The sequence below is a fragment of the Drosophila melanogaster genome, chromosome X, assembly GCF_000001215.4.
Source record: "Drosophila melanogaster chromosome X".
Classification (NCBI taxonomy): Eukaryota; Metazoa; Arthropoda; class Insecta; order Diptera; family Drosophilidae; genus Drosophila; species Drosophila melanogaster.
Window position 1 is genome coordinate 3832405 of NC_004354.4, and position 19698 is coordinate 3852102.

Below are 19698 nucleotides of genomic sequence, written 5' to 3' on the forward strand. Positions count from 1 at the left end.
GTGTTGCACACGCGCCAAACGCGGACCAAACCAAACAAACAAACAGGCAGACAAACAAACAAACGGTGCAACCAAACCAAACAAACAAATAAAAGGCAAGCGGGCAAACAAATCCAATGAGAGTACGAGTTTCGAGTTTCGAGTACTCATGCAATCCCAACCGAGCTTGGCCAAAAGGCGACATCAACTGGCTGAAAAAAAAAAACACAGACGGATTTGAGCCCGGTTTTCTGTCGGGAATAGGTCTGAAATAAATCAAATCAACAAATTTATAGTAACTGATTAACGGGGGCTTAAAAGCCTTATTGGTACTCGTTGTAACTATAAAATATGTAAGCTTATTTCAAATTCGTATACTTGAAGTTCTTTGCTGTATTTGGTACCTAATTTAAGGTTTTAATATTTTATTTTATAGTAAACTACGCAACTGTTTATAATTCGCAGCCATGCGCGTCCTATGATTTACGACCACTTCTTCTATTCCTGCCATGTGATTGCCCTCAGTGGCCAATGTCCAATGTCCAACTTTGGGCCAACAGCAATACTCGTACTCCGCACATGTACTGCACACTTAGATGGCCAACTGCAGTTGCATTTGGCTGTTGTTTACTATATTTGCTGCCACTGTATAGCTCAAAAATGGCGCGCAAAACAACAAGCTTGCGTACAAAGTCCAAAAAACTTCTCTTAACTTGGCTTTAACCCTTTCTTGTGGCAGCGTTTCAAGCCAGCTGAGCTTGAGCTTGATGGCCAGCTCGTGCTAAATTTAGCTAAGGAGCATAGGACATATTGGCTTGTTTGCTGTTTGCTGATTCTGTTTCGGCGTGGCAAAGACGAGTCTCTCCCGCGGGGGAAGAACCAGTTTGCCCAGCTTCGGCTCCTTTTCCTGGTTTCAGGTTTTGTTAGCGCGCGCGCGATGATCCCTCCTTCGCTGTCCCCTTGGATGCCCCCCCCCCATTGGAAATACCCCTTGGAAGCCGCCCCTCCACAAAGACCCCTTTTATGGAGCAGCACGCGTCCATAAGCTCGATGTGCTCCCCGATTTCGCCGATATCCCCGCTTGTTATCGCCAGTTTCTTGGCCACAGCGGGGATTTCTTCTGACGGAGCTCATAAATTTATGTGGCAGCCTTTTGATTGCCTTTATGCTGCCGTTTTTTTCTCTCCCTCTCTTTTCCTTTTCGCTTGTTAATTTGTGCACATAAATTGGCTGGCAGCCAAGTTCTAAAACCGATGTGTACGTAGTACGTATCTCCCCTACTCTTTCGATCACTTGTTGAGTATTATCTTCGAAATTTTAGTCAGCCATCTGCCCTTTTTTTTAAGCTCCAGTTTCAGCTGCAAGGACTTTTAGTCCTGCAAATGCAGGTGGTTTTAAAATGGAAAGAAGTACAAAGAACGTGTCCGGTATGTTTGATCACATATAAGGAAACAATTCGTAATTGTAATATAATTGAAGTTTATATACAAATACAAGGACTCAAACTCAATGCACTCTTTGCTGGTATTTCTAAGACAATTATCGTACGTTTCGATTGTTTTCCCCCAACCCAAAACTTAAGCTTGCAACCACCCAATTCTGGGCAAACAATTTAGATCTGTGCAACAACTCCACCTGCTTTATTAGCATTAACCAGGCGAAACTAACTCGATTGGGCAACCGTCTAATGTAGATCAACTAACTATTGCCGAGCTGCGGTGACTGGAGGCGACCTTCCTCCCATTTCCAGCCAGCCACGCCCCCACTGCGCCCAGTTTTGGCCTGTCCATAATGAGCTGATGGATGTTGGCCGTTAGCGGTTGGTAGCACGGAAAATTGCAAATTATTACGACGGATAGAAGTAGCAAATGTTGGATTTCCTTGGTTCTATGGGGCCGGGGGAATCGAAGGCGACGACAAGTGATTTTGCCGAATCGGCAGCTGCGGCAAATGAATTTCAATTTAATTAGCCAACCCACAAAACAGCAGGTGTTTGTGTGTTTTACTCTGTGAGTCCGAGGAATGCCAATGTAATTGCAACAATTTGCTGTCGACTATTGCTGCACGATCAGCATCAACACACAAAAATTATGATAATCGTCAAAGTTTGAGCCGAATTCGCAATTGGCAGCTGGGCTGGCCAACCAAATGGTGATGAAATCTCAGTCAACGAAGTGCTCAGTCAAATCTATACTTTTCAATTAATGTTTCTCTAAAAAAGTAAGTTTCTAATAAAATCATAAATTCAAAAATTAAAATTTGACACATATTTTTTGATATGAAATATAGGTGACTGATGTTAAATTCATGAAGGTATATATTCATCGCTTATCTCTTGGCAAGATGAGAGGGTTTCGGCGGGGGGGGCTGGAGAATAAGTCCCTAAGCGGCTTTTGGCCAGCTCGCGTCTTTTGTTTAATGATAAGCTTGGCTTGGCTTCGATTTTCGAGGCTTTTGGCGCGCAATATACTCCTCCTGACTGCCCCGAGTGGCTCATAAACAAGGCTTTGCTGCAGAATTGTCGAAAAGCCCTGGAGAAACTGGTCCCAAAAACAAAAGCTAATGGGCCATGAACCGAGACTGGAAAAAGGAGAAGTCAAAAAAAGCGAAGAAGACGATAAAGAAGATACCTCTGCCTCCAGGTCTGCAGCATCACGAGCATATACCTTGCATACATACATATGTACATACCTTCTACATAGGAACCCGCTAACAGCAGCACCAACAACAACAATAGCAGAAATAGCCAGAAGCTGCCCCCGCAACTGCCACGCCCCCCCCCCTCCACATCTTGCGCAGCCCACTTTGGCAACCTCAATAACAATGTTTTTTTTTTTTGTTGTTATACGCGTTTCTCTCGGTTTTCTACCTTTTCGGCTGCTGTTGCACGTTGATTTTGGAATAGTGACTGCGACAAAACTCGTTAAGTCCGAAAACGTGTTTTTCTCCGTTCTCTCTGTGCCTTTTTCTCATTTACGTATTTTTCTGTCTATCTGTCTTTATGTTTTTATCGTTTTTTATGCCTTTTATTTCGTTTTCTTTGCTGATCTTAACAGCCGCCATTTTGTCTTTGAGTCTGAGTTTTCGAGCAAGCTGTGCTTGGGAGATATCTGGTTTTGCTATAAACTCTTCCAAGACAAGCCCCAAGTTGACTTGGCCTGAAAGTTCATTCGCCGGGGGAATTATTGCAGAGAGAGAGAGCGAGAGAGAGAGAAGTACCAAGTTGGCTTGAGAGAACGGGCACACTTCCCCTGCCACATGGGTAATATTCTCATCGCCGCTCAGAAATTCGAATTCGGTTTGGGAAAATATTTAAACTAGACTTCGAAGCTTAGATTTAAAGTTGAGAAGAATAGCTCGAATAGATCAAGTAACATTTTTCTTGTTTAAATTTATAAACGAAGACCATTGTTTGAAATGATTCATGACAATCCCATTTAAAAGGACCTAATCTTACAATGTGTTATCCATGTCTTAATAACTTCTAGATATTTTGTATCAAAGACTCGTGCGAAGTAAACTGCTGTCCCATGAAATAATCTTCATTTTAGTTCAGCACCCAGAAGTATGCACTCAATTTTTGCTGCTTCCCATCGACAGCTTGAAAATTTCCCCAAGGCGCGAGAGCGAGGAAATTTCCCTCTTGAGCCGCCGACTTCGAACGCGGGAAATTATGTTCGCTTGGAGTGTAATGTTTAGTATTGTTTGCGCTCTCGGCTTCGTAAGACGTTCGCTCAGTAGCCGTCGCAGCTTCAAAAAAAAAACATATTTTTTTTTTGGTTTAACAACAAACAAAACATTTTTTTCAAAAGAAACAAAGCAATCTTTTTGTGAAACAAATGGGAAAAGAATACATTTCTTTTGCACATTGTGCTGTACTGTTTTATAAGAATTAATCGAGGGAAATCAAAGACGAAACATTTTAAGAGCCAAGCTGCTCTTCAAAACCGTCTGTTTATATGTGCGTGTGTGTGTTTTTGTGAGCGTGACATTAAAGCCGAAAGAGCCACAACAACAACAAATGATAGCCAAGCTGTGGAAAAGTTAAAAACCTTACAAAAAAAAACTAGCTAAGTGAACGCAAACAGGTGCGAAAAGTACAAAAAACGTACGAGAAGGAAACGAAGAGGTTGCCCAAGAACTCCAAAGGGTTGCGGCAACTTCCCTTGCTGGCTTCTTTTTCATGTGTTTCCCATTTTGCGGAAGTTTGCGAAGAGCCCAAAAAACACAAATACAATGTGCTAAGAAGTTCTCGAGCAAAACAGCGAAGAACCTTCGATATGGATACGGCGGCCATTAAAACATCGCTGCCACATGCCCCACTGGCGGGGCAGCAACAACCGCAGCAGGCGCAGACAACAACAGCTATGGCAGTAGCGCCAACAACAATAACAAATGCCCAAACATCGGCAATCAATGCCAAAAACAACATTGGCGCATTCTTTCAGACCTGCAAGGTAAGAGGAAAATTGTTAAATCAAGAAAAGAGGTCATTTGGGGTCAGCCGAAGAAAAAAAAAACATAACGCAGCCATAAAAAAAAAACACCATTTTCCGACCACGAAAATTGTCAACCTGCCCATTTAAAGCCACCGAACATATCTTTCTCTGCCTAAACACATTCCCCTCTATCCCTTTCTGAGAAAAGTAAGAAATTAAAACGCGACTGCAGTTGACAAAGCCACAAAAGTGTAACAATTTTCATTGTAGGCGCACTTTTAATTGTCTCCATAGCTTCCCGTCCCAAAAAACTAAATAGTCGCGGGCAACAGGGCATGCAATACATCATTCTATTTGGGGTTGAAGATATAGATACACTCGTAGATATAGAATAAGAGGAAGGTTCTGTAGAGTATGAAGTACACAAGAGTTCAGGGATTTGGAAATTATTTACCATGGAACAGTATTGTTGGCGTCAAAGAAGGCTCATTGTTTAATTTGTTTAAAAGTCGCGGAGAGTTAAAAACCAAAGAACAACTGAGTTTGAAACTATAACACACTACCAAATGGATTGGAAAATGAATTAAGCCCTGATGATCTGTAATGATCGAGGTGGGATGATTATGCGTTCGATTCAATTGTATTGTATGTCGAGCGGCAAAGTGAAAAAGTGTCGCATAAGACGATCATGTAACGGTGTGGACCTTTCCCAACCGCACCCAAAAACTTGCGAGTCCGTGAAAGAAAAACAAACGCGGCGAAAAGTGAGGCGTTTATGAGCGACCAGTTCCATTTAAGTCACTTGCATAATCAAAAAAGCGAGTACGGTGACTATAACTATAGCAGTAACTGTAACTAGTGTGTATGATATGCTACGGTGCACCAGGAAAAACAAAAAAATGTTAGTGGAAAATTTGAAAAAAGTACATCATATACTATTTTCAAAGATCATTCCAAAATGGTAATATTACTTACCAATAGCCAGAAACGTAGCAATCACAAGTTATATGAATATACTGCACAAATATCGTGGGACTCCAGTTTTTCGCTGAGTGTGGCAGGCGAGGGTGGATCGATGGCTTACGCTATATATCCCGGCTCACTCAGCGGGACAGCACTTGAGCCTGCCGCAGATCAGATCTATGCCCCAGATGAAGTCCCTTAGCCGACCTTTGTTTTCCGGTTTTCCAGTTTTCTGAGCTGTGTGCTATGTGCTATGTGTGAGCGTGACACCATAATGCTGGGAGATCGGAGCAAGGGATCTGCATAGAGACCATAGAGACCCACTACCTGCTCTCCTCGACTACCTGTCACGGTTGCAGCTAGTTGTTTATCCTGGGAAATATCTAAATGCTTGTGCAACTGTTGCCCGATTACGATTCGTATTCGGATTCCGAATCCCAATCCCCTACCCACGCCGCGTATCATATCCCTTTTTCCTTTCCCTTTCCCGAGTTGTCACAAGTCTCGTTAAACATTTCGCTTTAATTTAATTGAATTTCCACCGCCGCCGCGCTCTTGTTGTTTTTTCTATTTAACTTAATTGTGTCGGACAGCGCAGTGCACGCATTAACCCCAACGTGCCGCAATTGTTTTACGCTCGAGTAAGAGACTCACACGGGCGGTGGAGTGGGGTGCATATTGGTGGGGGGGGGGGGGGTGTAGGTGTTGCAGGAGTGGGTGGTTGCCTCATTTAAGGCGCGGAAGTGGCGTACAGCCGAACAACAACACAGCCACGCCAGCCACCTTATTGGTATGCTCGTGAAAATATTTCACATTTATTTATAAAGAAATTCCACATAAATAAAACTAGTATGCTAATCAATTCGAATGAGGCTGCGATTGATCCACGGATGCGGAGGGAATGCTATGCCATACAATACACTGAAAAAGATCGCATAGCTAATAGTTTTATTGATTTCTTCGATTTGTATGGTACACATTTTGTTCCTAGACTTCCAACACCAGACTACCCAGACTACCGTTCGCAGTATATTCTCGTTGGGTCCATTATAATTTATTGTCAATAGCGTAGTTTTTTTTTACCGTGTAATACGAAGCGGTTTGGGGCCTTAACAACAACAGCAAATATGCGCAGCTGCGGCGATCGAACAAATCTCAATGTTGCTAACCAGCAACAAACATCCGAAGCCACAGCAACAGGTTGAGCATAAATTATGATCAAAGTTAAAAAATAAAATTTTTTCAATTTACCTACCTCTTATTCTTCCGTGGCCGACTTTTAGCCGTTCAGTTGTTGCTGTGCTGTAAGATTGAAGGGAAATTTTTCGGGCATTATTTGGTTGGTTTCGTTTGGTAACTTTCACAAGCACATTTATCCATTCGTTTGTTGGTCAAAGAAAATACAAATAAAAATAAAAATAAAAGCTGTGGCTGAAAAAAAAAACTTGATGGGAGATGCAACGGAAAAGCGGGCATGGCAGTTTTCCCTGGCAGTTTGTCGCCTAAGTCATTTGTTTTTCCGTCTTTGGTTTCGCACTCACTGCAGCAAGTTCTTCTTCATCAACTCGAATCTTTTGGCTGTTGGCCCACAAAAGCCGCTTATGTAACCAACAAAATCAGACTGTCAAGTCATGGCAAAGACTAAGTGATTCGCTGAAAAATTACTAAAATGCGGGAGATTCGAAAAATGGAGAGAAAAGGATTGGGAAAAGGTTGGTAATAACCGAAATAGGTTTATAAAAAAGAAAGAAAAATACATGACACTATAAATTGCTTAAATTTGATATTGGTTACTTTACTTTAGTTTTCTTTAATTAGTTTTCCAATCGATACAAAACAGTAACAATAGAACCATGGTCTCAGTCTTGACTTACTAGAAGTTACGTTTCTTATCAGAAGAATCGGTCACGATTTTCTCCATCTGTCACTTGTAAATCATCCATCAGTTGGCCATATATCACCATCAGAATGACCTGTGGATGGACACCCACAAAGTCCGCTGGCTTCCCTCCGCTTCTTTCCACTTCCGCTGAAAAAGCACGTGGGCGCACCAACGAGCCACTTAACCACTGGAAAACCACCCACATATTGTGGCCAATATAAACTATATTGAATTCGATTTTAGATTTACCGCCTAATTGGTTCGTTTTACAACGTGGTCAAGATGGTGTGTGTGGGCTGTAGGTGGGCGTGGGTCGTTAGCTTTAGTTTAATCAGCTGGTTTAGTGAATTTAGTAGATTCCGTAGCACGTGCTAAGCGTCATCTTCCGGTTGTCAGGGGGAGCAAGACAGAGAAAGAGGAAGGAGAGGAGGAATAGGCTCCGCTAATGACTTCCTATTTTGGTGAACTTGTGTCAATTGACCATCGATGGGGGATTAATTAGCCTGGTTAATGCCCAAAAAGACAGGAAATCATTTTCTTTTCCTCGCTTTATGCATAGTGTTTCTATTTTCTTCGCATTTCATCGCTTCCTTTTTTGTTTCGTTTTGATTCTCAGGTTTCCCGTCCCTTTGCACCAATAGTTATTTTACTTAAAGTAGCAATCCTTAACTTAACGTTTTGAGTGATCATTATAAATTGGAAATCTTTTTCCACTATATCATTGATATCATTGATATATCATTGATTCAGCTTGCAATATTTTATTTATTTTTTAGTTTAATACGCAAACTGTTGTTATCCGCAGACATGGGTGTACATACACACTTTTGAGTGTCTAAAACCTTTTTTTTTCGGCTGACCAAGCATTTCTTTTCGTTGGCCAAAAAACAGGCTCGTGCTCAGAGCTTGGGGATTTTGTGATTTGGGGGTCTATGTATGTGCTTTGCAGCTGCTCCGACTGGACATGATGGGTGCCGAAGTTTTCTAACTGTTCGCTGACCGGTTTGTGGTTATTTGAGTTGCTCCAAATTGAATCGTACTTTTTGGCATTAGAAGGGCGAGGGGCTTTCACTGGTCGATTGTTAATTACAGCCTTTGGGACGGCTTAATTGATAGATCTAACGCAGGAGGGGGGTCGTGATTCATCCCAAGTGAACTCTGACTTCAAAACGAAAACAACAGCGAAAATGAAGACAATATGAAAATTACCGAAAAGGCCGCCAAAATCGAATCGGCAATCGAAGAGAAACTCCAGACGGGTTTTCCAGTCTCGATCGGTCTGCTCCGGCCACCCAATCTCGAAAGCCTGCGCCAAGCTCGAGACCCACGTCTGAGAAGGCCAAGATTTGGCTGGTTTTGCAGTTTTGTGGCTGTGGCCGAGTACGAAACTGGTTTTTGGCCAGCATTTTGTGGCGCGACTTTTGGGCAGGCAATTCAGTTCTCTTGAGTTTTAGAGCCTTTGTCTAAGCACACACAAAAACACACACACACAGGCACAGCAGATCTCGGCGACAAGATGGCGTCGTCTTAACCGGTTTGGTCCTCTCTTTTGTTATACACACAGAGATTTTGTGAAGATAGCCCCTTCCATGTCCCCAATCTGTGCTCTCTTCTCTGTTGGCCAAGTTAATAATGCTCGCCCGTTCTCTTTTGCAGGTCTTGTGGCACTTGGACGCCTTTCGACGATCGTTTCGCGGCCTAAATCAGCACGTATGCGGTGGCCAAGACTGTATCTTTTGCGCTCTAAAGGTGAGTTCGAATTGATATTCAAGACACAAACCATTCGAAGATCGTAAGACATTGCTGAGAACAGTTTAAAACATATATGGTTTTGTATCTGTAAGTTTATTATTAATGAGGGATTAGAATTAAGAAACGCACCATAAACATTCTAACAAATAATTGTAAGATAGTCTAAGATATTTCTTTGATTTGTTTTATAACTTATTTTAGATTTTAATAATGAACTCTGGCTTTAAAATCATTTGGTATCGGCATTCGAAGTTGACGGTCAAAATAAGTGAAGCATACTTTTGGGCTTCGCAATAGTTATGCTTGGTGGATGTCATGCGAACTTGCACATTAGAGAAATTCTCGTCTGTAATTTTCTCTCGCACCCAAATAAAGCAATTAAGCGCCAGGGTCAGGTCAATTTTCCCAGTTGCCTGTCTGGCTTTTCCAGATTTTCCACCTCCGATTTCCAACTGTTCGGCTGCACCTTAATTGCCAACATGCAGCCTTGTCTGCCTTGGAAAATCATCATTTATTCACACGCAGGGTAGGAGGCCCTTTTCTCATCTGTTCAGCTGCTCAAGTGCGTTTTGTTTTGTGATTTTCCCCAGGCTCAATGTTTTTCAGTCTTATTTTCCCAGGGAATGGGGGAAAACCGGGTGAAAAAATTAAATCCTTAAATCGGCATGGCTGTCCCGAAAATGCAACATTCAATGACTTTACCTGGCGGCCAGGTTCACACCCCCTCCACACAACCTTGCGTGTCCAGGGCTGTTTAGATCCTTGTCCCGGATAAGTCCTGGGATCCTGTAGTCCTGGGCCACTGGTCACGCCTGTCAGGACCTTTGCCGGACCCTCTAGCGTGACCGGCACTCAACGCCTCGTTTGTCCTGTTCTCACCTCGTAAAACCTCGAATTAAACTCGCAGTCAAGTGCAATTATGCAAATGCCATTAGATTCGTTTGAACTTGATATACAGTATAATTCGCTTAGCTGCCTCGAGTACTTTGCACAATGCCTCGATGCAGGTAACTTAAAAATGCAGCTAACTTAATTTTTTTTTTTCTATTTTCTATTTTCTATTCACACAAAAAAATGGAAAAATAATGCAGATATCTTGCCGATGCAGCTAACTATCGATGCAGCTAAGCGAATTATACTGTAATAAAAATACAAAATACGAAATAATCATGTAATAAGAACCACTTATTTGCACAACTGCAGTTCACATTTCATTTGAGATAAACCAGAACGCAGCACTATATCGACTGACTTTTGATATTAAAAAAAAGTGCATAATTACTCCAGAACGGGAAAATCAACAAGTCATCAAAAAACAAAAAAAAAAAGGTCATGATAGGCTGAACCGAAAAAAAAAACTTGGGGACTCGAGAGCCATGAGGAAAACCATAAGACAGTCACCCTCTCAGGCGGCTGGTGCAATATACATATATATAGAAACCAGACCAGCGGATGATGAAGATCATTATTATTATCTCAGTGATCATTAGCCAGAAGAGCAGAGTAGCAGAAAAGCAGAATAGGACCCAAGCTCAAACATAGGCCCAAACGAAAACCCGGAGTAGCATCTTCCATCGTGCTAACCCCTGGGCAAGCGACAAACTCGTGACGTTCGGGAAAAACTCGGGCCGCCAACAAACAAAAGGCTAACGACTGTACGCGACTGTACTTTTTGGGCCAAGACGCTCTGGCCACAAACAAAAAAAACAAAAAAACAGGGTGCACACTGTGCTCACAGTGGGTCCGCTCTCCGCAGCGTTTTCCCCTTCGTTTTTATTTTTTTTTTCGCTCCTTAAACATTGATGACGACGAAGTGGAAAGTGTTGGTGCCTCTTCTTCGGTTTGTTTTTGTTTGACTGTTTTGTTTTGACTGTTCTGCACCTCCATGCCGTCGTGTAGTAGTGCCCCCAAACCCACCGATTTGGCCCGGAAAACCATGGCTGCCACTTGCCCACTTGTTTGCTGCCACATATTAAACGAGAAATGAGAAACGAGAAGGGTTGCCCCTTTTGCCTTTGCCTTTGCCTTTGCCTTTGCCTTTGCATTTTGCATTATTTATACGCGGAGCGGCTAAATTAATTTTTACTCCACCTTTCCCGCGGGAAGAAGACTATTTAATTATGAAAATCGTCGCACTGAAGACGTTGGCCTTTTTCAGCTGGGAAACTCCCACGATTGCGATCGCATTTTGACCGTTCCCCACGCTGATTGTTTCATATAAGAGAGGGCTAAGAACTTCTTCTTGATGAAAAATCGTCTCGACAGTTTTCTCGGCGCTGTCATGCTTCAATGCACAATTCTCATTAGGAAGGGCCCAGACTTTTCATTCTGCATTTTCAGAAATCCACACAACCAAAGGACAAAGTCATTAGTGTGTGAAGAAGAACCAAGAAGACAATGTCCTCTTTACCAGGAAAACGATCCATACAGATCCATCCAAAGTCCGTGCCGCAGACACTTGATGATCGTGTGCCAGTTGCATGGGCTTCCACTTATCGCTAAGCTCTGTTTGCCCTCCAAATATATATGTACATATGTATGGTATATGCATACTCCAGATTTGGATTTTTTTTTGGTTACTCTATAATCTGGATGGCATCTAAAGCAAGTGCAAACACACACAGTTTTTTTTTTTTTTAGTTTCATTGTTTGTTCAGAGCCACCATAAAAAGGAAATCCAAATTACCATGAACAAAACCAGAGTTGGAGGTGTGTATTATGTACTATATAGTGCTGGTAGTATGTACATACATACATACATATACATATGAGAAGGGCACGAGTGTAGAAGGTGCTAATCGGAGATGCAGAGACAAATCCATTTCCATCTTCGCCATATCTCAATCAGTGTGATTCACTCTTCAGCAACGATCAAAAAAAAAAAAAACCCATGTACGTTGCCGATCTTTACCTTTAATTTTGTTAAGCTTTATTTCGTTTCTTCTGATTTTCGTTGTGCTTTTTATTATGTCTTCAATTTATTCGATCGACGTGCGATACGAAGGTTTTTTATTCGTACAAAATACGACAACTTTTTATTTACCGCCATGGCAAAGAAATGCAGTCAGTCGGCGATAGAGAATCCATCAATTATTGAATAGTTTTCTTAGTTTTTGTTTGATATTTTAGCCAAGATCGCCTTTGACATATTAGAGAAAGAAACCTCAGCGTGTCAATCCATCAAAATGGCCAGTGATTTGTTTTCGGGCTATCTAGTTTCTATACTCCCCAAATTGGTCAAAACGTTTTGGGCAAAGTTGATTGATCAGTTCTGTGTCTTGGATAAAAAAAAAAAATTATAAAGGCTAACGACATTTTAGTTAGTGATCATCCAATATGTATCCCTATATTTTATCTAATTTTGATATTTGAAGCCAATGCTGTCAAATATAAATGGAACATGCTGGGTATTTAACATATGTATATAGTTTTGTGACGTTTGTTATGCGAGTGTGTCCTATGCCCCTTACATCTGCATCTTGGTCTTGTGTGCAGTTTACTCTGACCCAATCAATCAACTGACGTTACACCTTCATAGTCTGGCCATGAGTCACTGTTTGACTCCAGTTTCGATGCCCCAACTCTCGCTTCTTTTTGAGTCATGGACTCGTTGGCGGGTGGATGGTCCTAAACTTTTGAACCCAGAGAAGAAAGAGGCCTTTTGTTTACTCCTCGTTTTGTTTTTTTTTTTGTTTTTTATTTCGGCATCGCAGCCGCAGCAACTCCTATCTTACTTTTACCGCTGCACTCAGCTACAGCAAATACAACAAATTTGGGCTACAAGGTTTATGGACGATCGAATATATTAGGGCTTTCCATGGAATCGCTCGGGGTTTTTTTTTTCGTTTCGTAGGCTTTGCACATGCGCACGCGTTTCTCTGGCATTCCCGCTTTTACAGTATGACTCATGAATCTCAAGATCTGCAATCTGCGCACCAAAGACAACCATGGCCACAGACTCCAAGCTTGGTCTTAGACCTATGCCTATGCCTATGGGGTTCTGGTCTATTATTTAAGCTGCAAGATGATGCGGACTTTTTCTATATACCGCTGGCTGCAATTGTCATTTTGTCAAAGGTATATCCGTGGAGGCTTACAGGGTGCTTCGTCTGTGGAAATCTGAGAATCGAATCGGAGTGCTGAGAATCTCGAGAGAAGAAAGAGAGAGAGAGAGAGAGAGAGAGACGCTGTTTACCTGCTCGAGCAAGACATTTACCTGTTTGGCCTACTACAAGACAAACTCCCCCGTTTTCGAGTTCGGATTCGGTTTGGGTATGGGTTCGGGTTCGGGTTTTTGGTTAGGGTTTGCTCAGGTGAGTTCGCTGTTGATATAACTGAAGTTCTTGTTCCCCTGGAAAACCAGTTTCTCCGGAGAGCCAGCACTGTATCTCCGCTCTGGACTGTGCACCTTTCTCTCTCTCTCTCTCTCCCTCTCTCTCATTTCGGATGGCCAAAAGCCAAGCGGCCAAACGAGTTTCAGTTGCGATACAAATTTCCCAGTCGGCGGACGTGTTTTCATCGGCAGTCGGTCGCTTTTGCTCCATCCATAAACCCCATCCAGAATCGAATCTCAGTGGAAATCAAAGTGAAGAATTGCGCGCGCGGCAAAAAAATAACGCTGATTCCTAACGAGTTCAAATAAAACTGATTTTTTTTTTGTGCCTTGTGCCTGCAAAAGTTTACTCAACACGAACGACCAATACATTCAGCAAAGAGATCCAGAGTTGTGCTCAGATCGAGATAAATCACTGGATTACTTTTATAAATACAAAACAGAATATAGCTTGCGTAAGTTGAAAACTTAAACAAAGCTCAAACAGAACTCAAGTTTTTGGCCAGTTTTTTTTTCCCCCCCCGATTTGATTATTAGAAATGAAACAATGAAGTTTGAGTTTGAAGATCGCAGCTAGGTGGTGCTCAGTTCAAATCGAATTACCTGTTTCTTTTCCGTTGGTTATTGATTCTTTGATATTCGACGAGCATGTGGGTCCGGTCCGCGTCAAAAATCATAGCGGTCCAAATGGCTTAAGACCGCCAACCGCCAACTGCCAACTTGTTTTTTCCTCACCTTTTGTGAAGATCTTTTGGTATGTAAATGCCTGGCAGCCCGCAGCCTTCGTGGAAACCTGCTACGAACAGGTACAGTGGGCACTCGCCTAATGCATTTATGCTGCTTATTAAAGATTAATCTGTGCGCCGCACGCAGGCTCTTTTTATATGCTCGTACGTATGTACATATGTACATATGTACATACATACATATATCTCTTTCTCAAGACCCCTGGTTTCCCTAGGGAAAGTCCAGGGAAACACGCGATCTTCAAGTGCGATTTTTTCTTATATCCAAAAGGGGAGTGTTTTAGTTTAAAGTTTCAATTTGCATGGACTCTCAACTCCACTCCACTCCACTCCACTCCCGCAATTGAAATGCAGGCCGTCAACCCGAAGTTGGGCTCCTTCTTCTTTTGGCCCAAACCAAGCCATATGTCACTAGTCCAGCCATCATCATCATTATCATTCTTGGACTCCTCTGTCCCAGTCGAATATTAAGCGGCAGATTTGTGTATTTATGGGTAATTCTTGGGCATCCAACGCCTGCCTAGCATATGTAAACATGGAGCCACTTGAATACAGACATTAGCCAGAACTACTTGAAACTCGCCTCACGTGCGGAAATCACTGCTACAGGTTGCCGTTGCAACACTCCCCCTTCGCCTTGCCTCGCACAGGAATCAATTTGAATATCTCTAGGATTTGAATATGAAAACGGTGTTTTGTATATCCAGAGAGTTTTCTACATATTCTGCTTGTATTTCTCAAAGTAAAGCATAACGATATACTTACGATAAACTCTGCAGCCGACGACAATGCATTAGAATAGTTCTTGCCATGTATCTCAACATTTTGTATGGCTCATTGATCTGCCAGTCATCGCTGTTTTCGCTGCTGGATTCTCGGCTTAAGACATCTGCAGCATGGAGTGCAAGCTGCTGGTGGCAGGTTGCTAGTTGCTAGTTGCAGATTGTTGGTGGGCTATTGCACGTGTGGTGTTCCCACATTTGGCCAGATAGCCCAGGTAGACTCATTCTTTGTCTCAATCTGGCTGAGAAAAAGGTCAGTTCTGGCTCTTTTGTTGCCGCTGTAATTGCGGAAGCAGAAACATTCAGCTAAAGCCAGCGTTTTGGCCCCCGCTTGTGGCTTAACAATTAAAGCCCATAAATCATCAGGCTTGCAAAAAGATAAATAATCATAAAGCCACCAACAAAAAAACAACAGAAGCGAGCAACAATAATAAGGAGTAATAACAATAAATGAAAACATTTAGCTGCAGGCCAGCTTGTGTTGCCAACTCGTTTTGCATTCGACAACAGCTGCCCAAAGCTCTCAGTATCTGTATCTGTATCTGTATCTCTAACTCTGGTGTGTATCTGCGATCTATGTACATACGTTTAGAGGTGTGCAAAGCCAAAGTCCCAAAGCCCAAAGCCCCGATCTATAAATAGTGTCGGTTGGGTTAGTGTCTGTCTCAATCTCAAGGACTGCCAGTTCGGTTTGCCCGCCAAGTGTCGCCTCATCGAATCTCGAGACTTGAGACTTGAGCGAAACTCGTGTTTCGCGACATGATCCACAAAATGGAGGACAAGACATCTGGCTATAGCGATGCACTTTTGAAATATCGTCCATATAACGTTTTTTTTTTTTTTTGGGAAAAGCAAGCGACTCTAATTTCAATTTGTTGGCCTAATCGCCTGTATAATATCATTTTAATTCTTAGACGTAACTTGATTACATTCCATGCGGTTAAAGCCATTTTACAAACCACTGTCATTTTGTTGAAGACCCCTAGTAGTTTCATTCGGGGAGTTGATCGCATTTCAAGATAAGCCCCTTGTGCTCTGCAGTTGCGCACTTCGCGCAAATCGTTGGCCAATTGCCGACTAATTACATGTACATGGCCTAAATGATTCGCCAACTTCCACGTTTGTGTGGCAACAGTGTGGTCCAGTGCCTGAAAAGCGTCCAAAAAAGAAAAAAGGCCCAAAAGCTGGAATTAAAGAGCGTGACGTTTGATTTTAATTAGCATGCAACTGTTTTGTCCAATGAATGCCCAATTATATAACAACAATTGAGCAGGGCGGGAACACCCATTCCGCTGCAGTTTATCTGGAAAACGACAAGTACTGGAAGTTCGAACTTCCGCTCGCCAACGTCGACTTTTCCGCTTATTAAACATTTTTCGGAGTTTCGGGTCAGATCGCTGGCCATAAAATCCAGAATTGTCACCCAGTTGTTGTTACTGCGTGTGGCACTTAAAAATACATAAGCCACGTTTATGGTTCTTTAAACGGGCTGCAGTCATTCGCTCTTCGTTTTTCGGGGAAGATAACATAGGTTTTTGAGAATTTTTAGCTAAGAATGCACTGCTGATTGTAAGTTCACCTGGTCTCTGCTTAATTGTGTTAATATTTGTCTGTATATTTGGCTGTGTTTTCTCTCTACTTGAACTTGAGCAGTCAGTCATGCGAAGTGCAAACTGATGAACTCACAACTCAAACTTCTTTCCCCCAACTTTTCGTCCCTTTTCACGATCTCGCTCAAAACTCAAACAGTTGACAAGTGTTAATTGTGCCGATTCCACTCCCAATTTCGATTCAAGTATTTCGTGTGCAAAACAGATCTTTGCGTATTTATTTATGAGGATCGTGTATACGAGTAATGCGAATAAGACACTTTAAAAATCGATTTTCAAATTAAAATATCTTATGTTTGTTATTCGAAAGGGAAAATTGTTTAGCATATATACTTATTGCCCTTTCGACATTTTTAAGATAATTAAAGAACGGTCTTGGCAAATAAACATACATACATACGTACGTGTTTGCAACAATAATGACTTTTTAATCATTTTTAGCAACACAATTGTGCTCTGTGCATATCAGCCTGCATTTAATAATTTTAGGCCAACTCATTGTTCGTGTCGGGTTGCCGTTGCTTTGGCCAAACAATTGTAATTGACAGCAGAAAAGGCAAAAGGCGTTTACAGATCTCAGCCATATGTCGCATATGGCGTCATTCTTGTACCCCTAAAGCCCCGCCGATGCCCTGGTAGCTCCATTAGCTTGGACCTGCGGCTCCAGGTCTCGGGTTCCATCGAGTGGCACTTCATTTTCGAGGCGTCAGCGGTTGTCAGGCGGCAACATTAGACCGTTCTGCCGCTGTACCGCTCGGCGCTTACCGCTCACCGCTTACCGCTTACCGCTTAGCACTGCACATGCAATTTGCTGTTTTTAGCTTTGCAGCTTAGCAGTTTTGAGAAACCGCTGACTGACTTTTCTGGGGCTGGAGAACTTTGTCTCGATGGCTTGGAATATGGACCGGTTTGTTTTGCTGGCGAAACTTTCGATTGGCCGCAAATGAGGTCGAGAGCAGGCCAAAAGCGAAAGTCAAGTCCAGTCGAGTTGCGTTTAAGGCTTAGGGTGTGCCAAATGATGGTTAAAAACCTGTCGCAGCTGTTATCGTACTAGTACTCGATCGATATGCCAAGAAGTGCTCGTCTCGTACCTACCATTAATTGCCTCGAATCGCTACTTAACTTCCTCTTTAATTGCTGGGGGTTGCAGATTGCAAATTGTCGTTTTTTGGGGGCTGACTTTGCACTTTAGTTCGCACTTCCGCTGGCTGACTTCCCCCTTTTTTTTATTTGCATTTTCGAGCTGACTAGAGTAAAAAAACACTTAACACCCTGCCTGGCCAAAACTTGAGAACTGCATAAACCGGCGAGTGGAGAGGTAAAAGCTAAGCAATTTTGTAAAACCATTTCCACAGTGCCATGTTGTGACTCTGATTACCGGATAACAGCAAGATGATCAAGTTCCGCTACAAAAGGAAAGAACCCACGAATGTGGTGGGCGTAGCAGCCCCAACTGCAGGAGCAGCAGCATTGGGATCAGGAGCATCCAGCACCCCGGGCACATCCCCAACATCACCTGTTTCCGTTCCCGTTCCCGTTCAAGCCCACCATCCCCATCCCCAGTTGGGGCACCTGATCAGCAACAATGGAGGCACCCTGCCAAGGAGTAGTCCCCGCAAATTAATCCTGGATGGAGCCGACAAGTCGGCCACATTGACCCGCCAGCAGTCGAAGCAGAAGTCGGTCAGTGCCTTGGCCAAAGTGGCCAGCAGCGTGGAATTGGCCGTAATGGGCTATAATAGCACTGGCAATGGCAATAGCAATGGTCATATCAACAGCGCGGGAAATTCGGAGAGGGATCGGTGCATCAATGCGGTTATCGTAAGTTTAGGGAATAATTTAACATGGGGGAAGCTCTAAATGATCAACTTTTATTAGTCTAAAGCCAGAAATGAAACGCACACAAGTATTCACATATTTTGTTTATTATTTAGTAATCTAATGTAACTTAGGAAATACTTTATATTAAATAGCTTACATAATCACTCAGCATTGTCTTTCGAAATATTCCTCACTATAGTCACTGTTCCATGTTGAAGTCTTCTAACCAACTTGTGCTCTTCCTGCAACAGGAACTTTTCCAGCAGCTGCAGACCAGTTCTGAGCCCGCCTTGTGCCCGGAGCCACTGCGTCGGGCTTTGGCCAGTGGTCCATTGGCTGGACGGCGATTCCCACTCGGCTGCTTGGGCGATGCAGCCGAATGCTTCGAGCTCCTTCTCCACCGCGTCCACTCGCACATTTCGCCGGATGACGGCGACTCCTGCGAATCCTCCGCCTGCATTGCCCACCGAAGATTCGCCATGCGCGTCATCGAGCAGAGCGTCTGCAAGTGCGGAGCCAATTCGGAGCAGCTGCCCTTCACCCAGGTAAGCAATGGATGCATTTAACGAGAATCTTATAGAATAGGATTCTTAATGAAGCCATTAATCAAAGCAAAGCGACAGCAATACGTTGGGCAAAGCTAATTTTATGGAGTATACTTAATTTTAATGGAATATATAGAGTTCGCTTTAAAGTTTTTAGTGTCATTTACCCTTTTTTTGTTTTTAATGCGTATTAAATCATTGTACAACGTTTTCGCAAGTGTAGTCAACCCGTTTGTCTGTTTCTCCGATTGAAGCCATGAACCGCAGATACAATCGCCGATCGAATCAGAGCCAAACTCGTGGCGTGGGTTCCACCAGTTTGGATCCGAGCACCTGCAACATACGATGTTGCACTTGCCAAGTCTTGAGTGTGATGAATGTCTTGTCTTGAATGTCCGCCACTTGTCTCTCTGTCCGAGAACAGTTACTGGCGCGACTATTACCGATCTGTGCGGTGCAAACGGGTTATGGGACATTGCCGTGCACATGCAGATTGTCTGCGAAAAGCTGCTCGGACCAGTTGGTCCCTTAAAAGGGGCCATATAATCGATGGCTAATGCGGCCATATAATCTCGGGGTGACGTCAGCGCGTGCCTGGAGAGTCGCAGTGGGCGTATCACTTCCGTCTTGACCATATTCCGCTGGTAACTAATTGTCTTGTGTTCTCCAATCTCACACAGATGGTGCACTACGTCTCTGCCTCGGCTCTGACCTCCCAGAAAAGTCTGGCACTGCAGTCCCATCAGCAACTGAGTTTTGGCCAGCTTTTAAGGGCCGCCGGCAACATGGGCGACATACGCGATTGTCCGGTGAGTTGTCAACTTAACTATTATCCATACTGGCAGT

The 19698-nt window shown here is 43.0% G+C and overlaps 1 protein-coding gene across 3 annotated transcripts in view, besides 1 other annotated feature; it reads left to right on the forward strand.

The window, feature by feature from the left end:
• Positions 1–19698, forward strand: part of ec (echinus) — a 45924-nt gene that overhangs the window by 20707 nt on the left and 5519 nt on the right. Inside the window, exons 1-4 of one of the 3 annotated variants that reach the window (NM_166992.3) lie at positions 3676–4436; positions 8920–9012; positions 18559–18852; positions 19533–19661. In NM_166992.3, coding sequence (NP_726893.2) covers positions 4260–4436; positions 8920–9012; positions 18559–18852; positions 19533–19661 — 693 coding nt within the window. In that variant the 5' untranslated portion in view covers positions 3676–4259. Of the gene's footprint in view, positions 1–3675; positions 4437–8919; positions 9013–13493; positions 13804–17841; positions 18308–18558; positions 18853–19532; positions 19662–19698 lie in introns of those variants that run through there. The other 2 variants (NM_001103407.3, NM_130722.4) reach the window with 2 other exon arrangements.
• Positions 9971–10156: a mobile genetic element.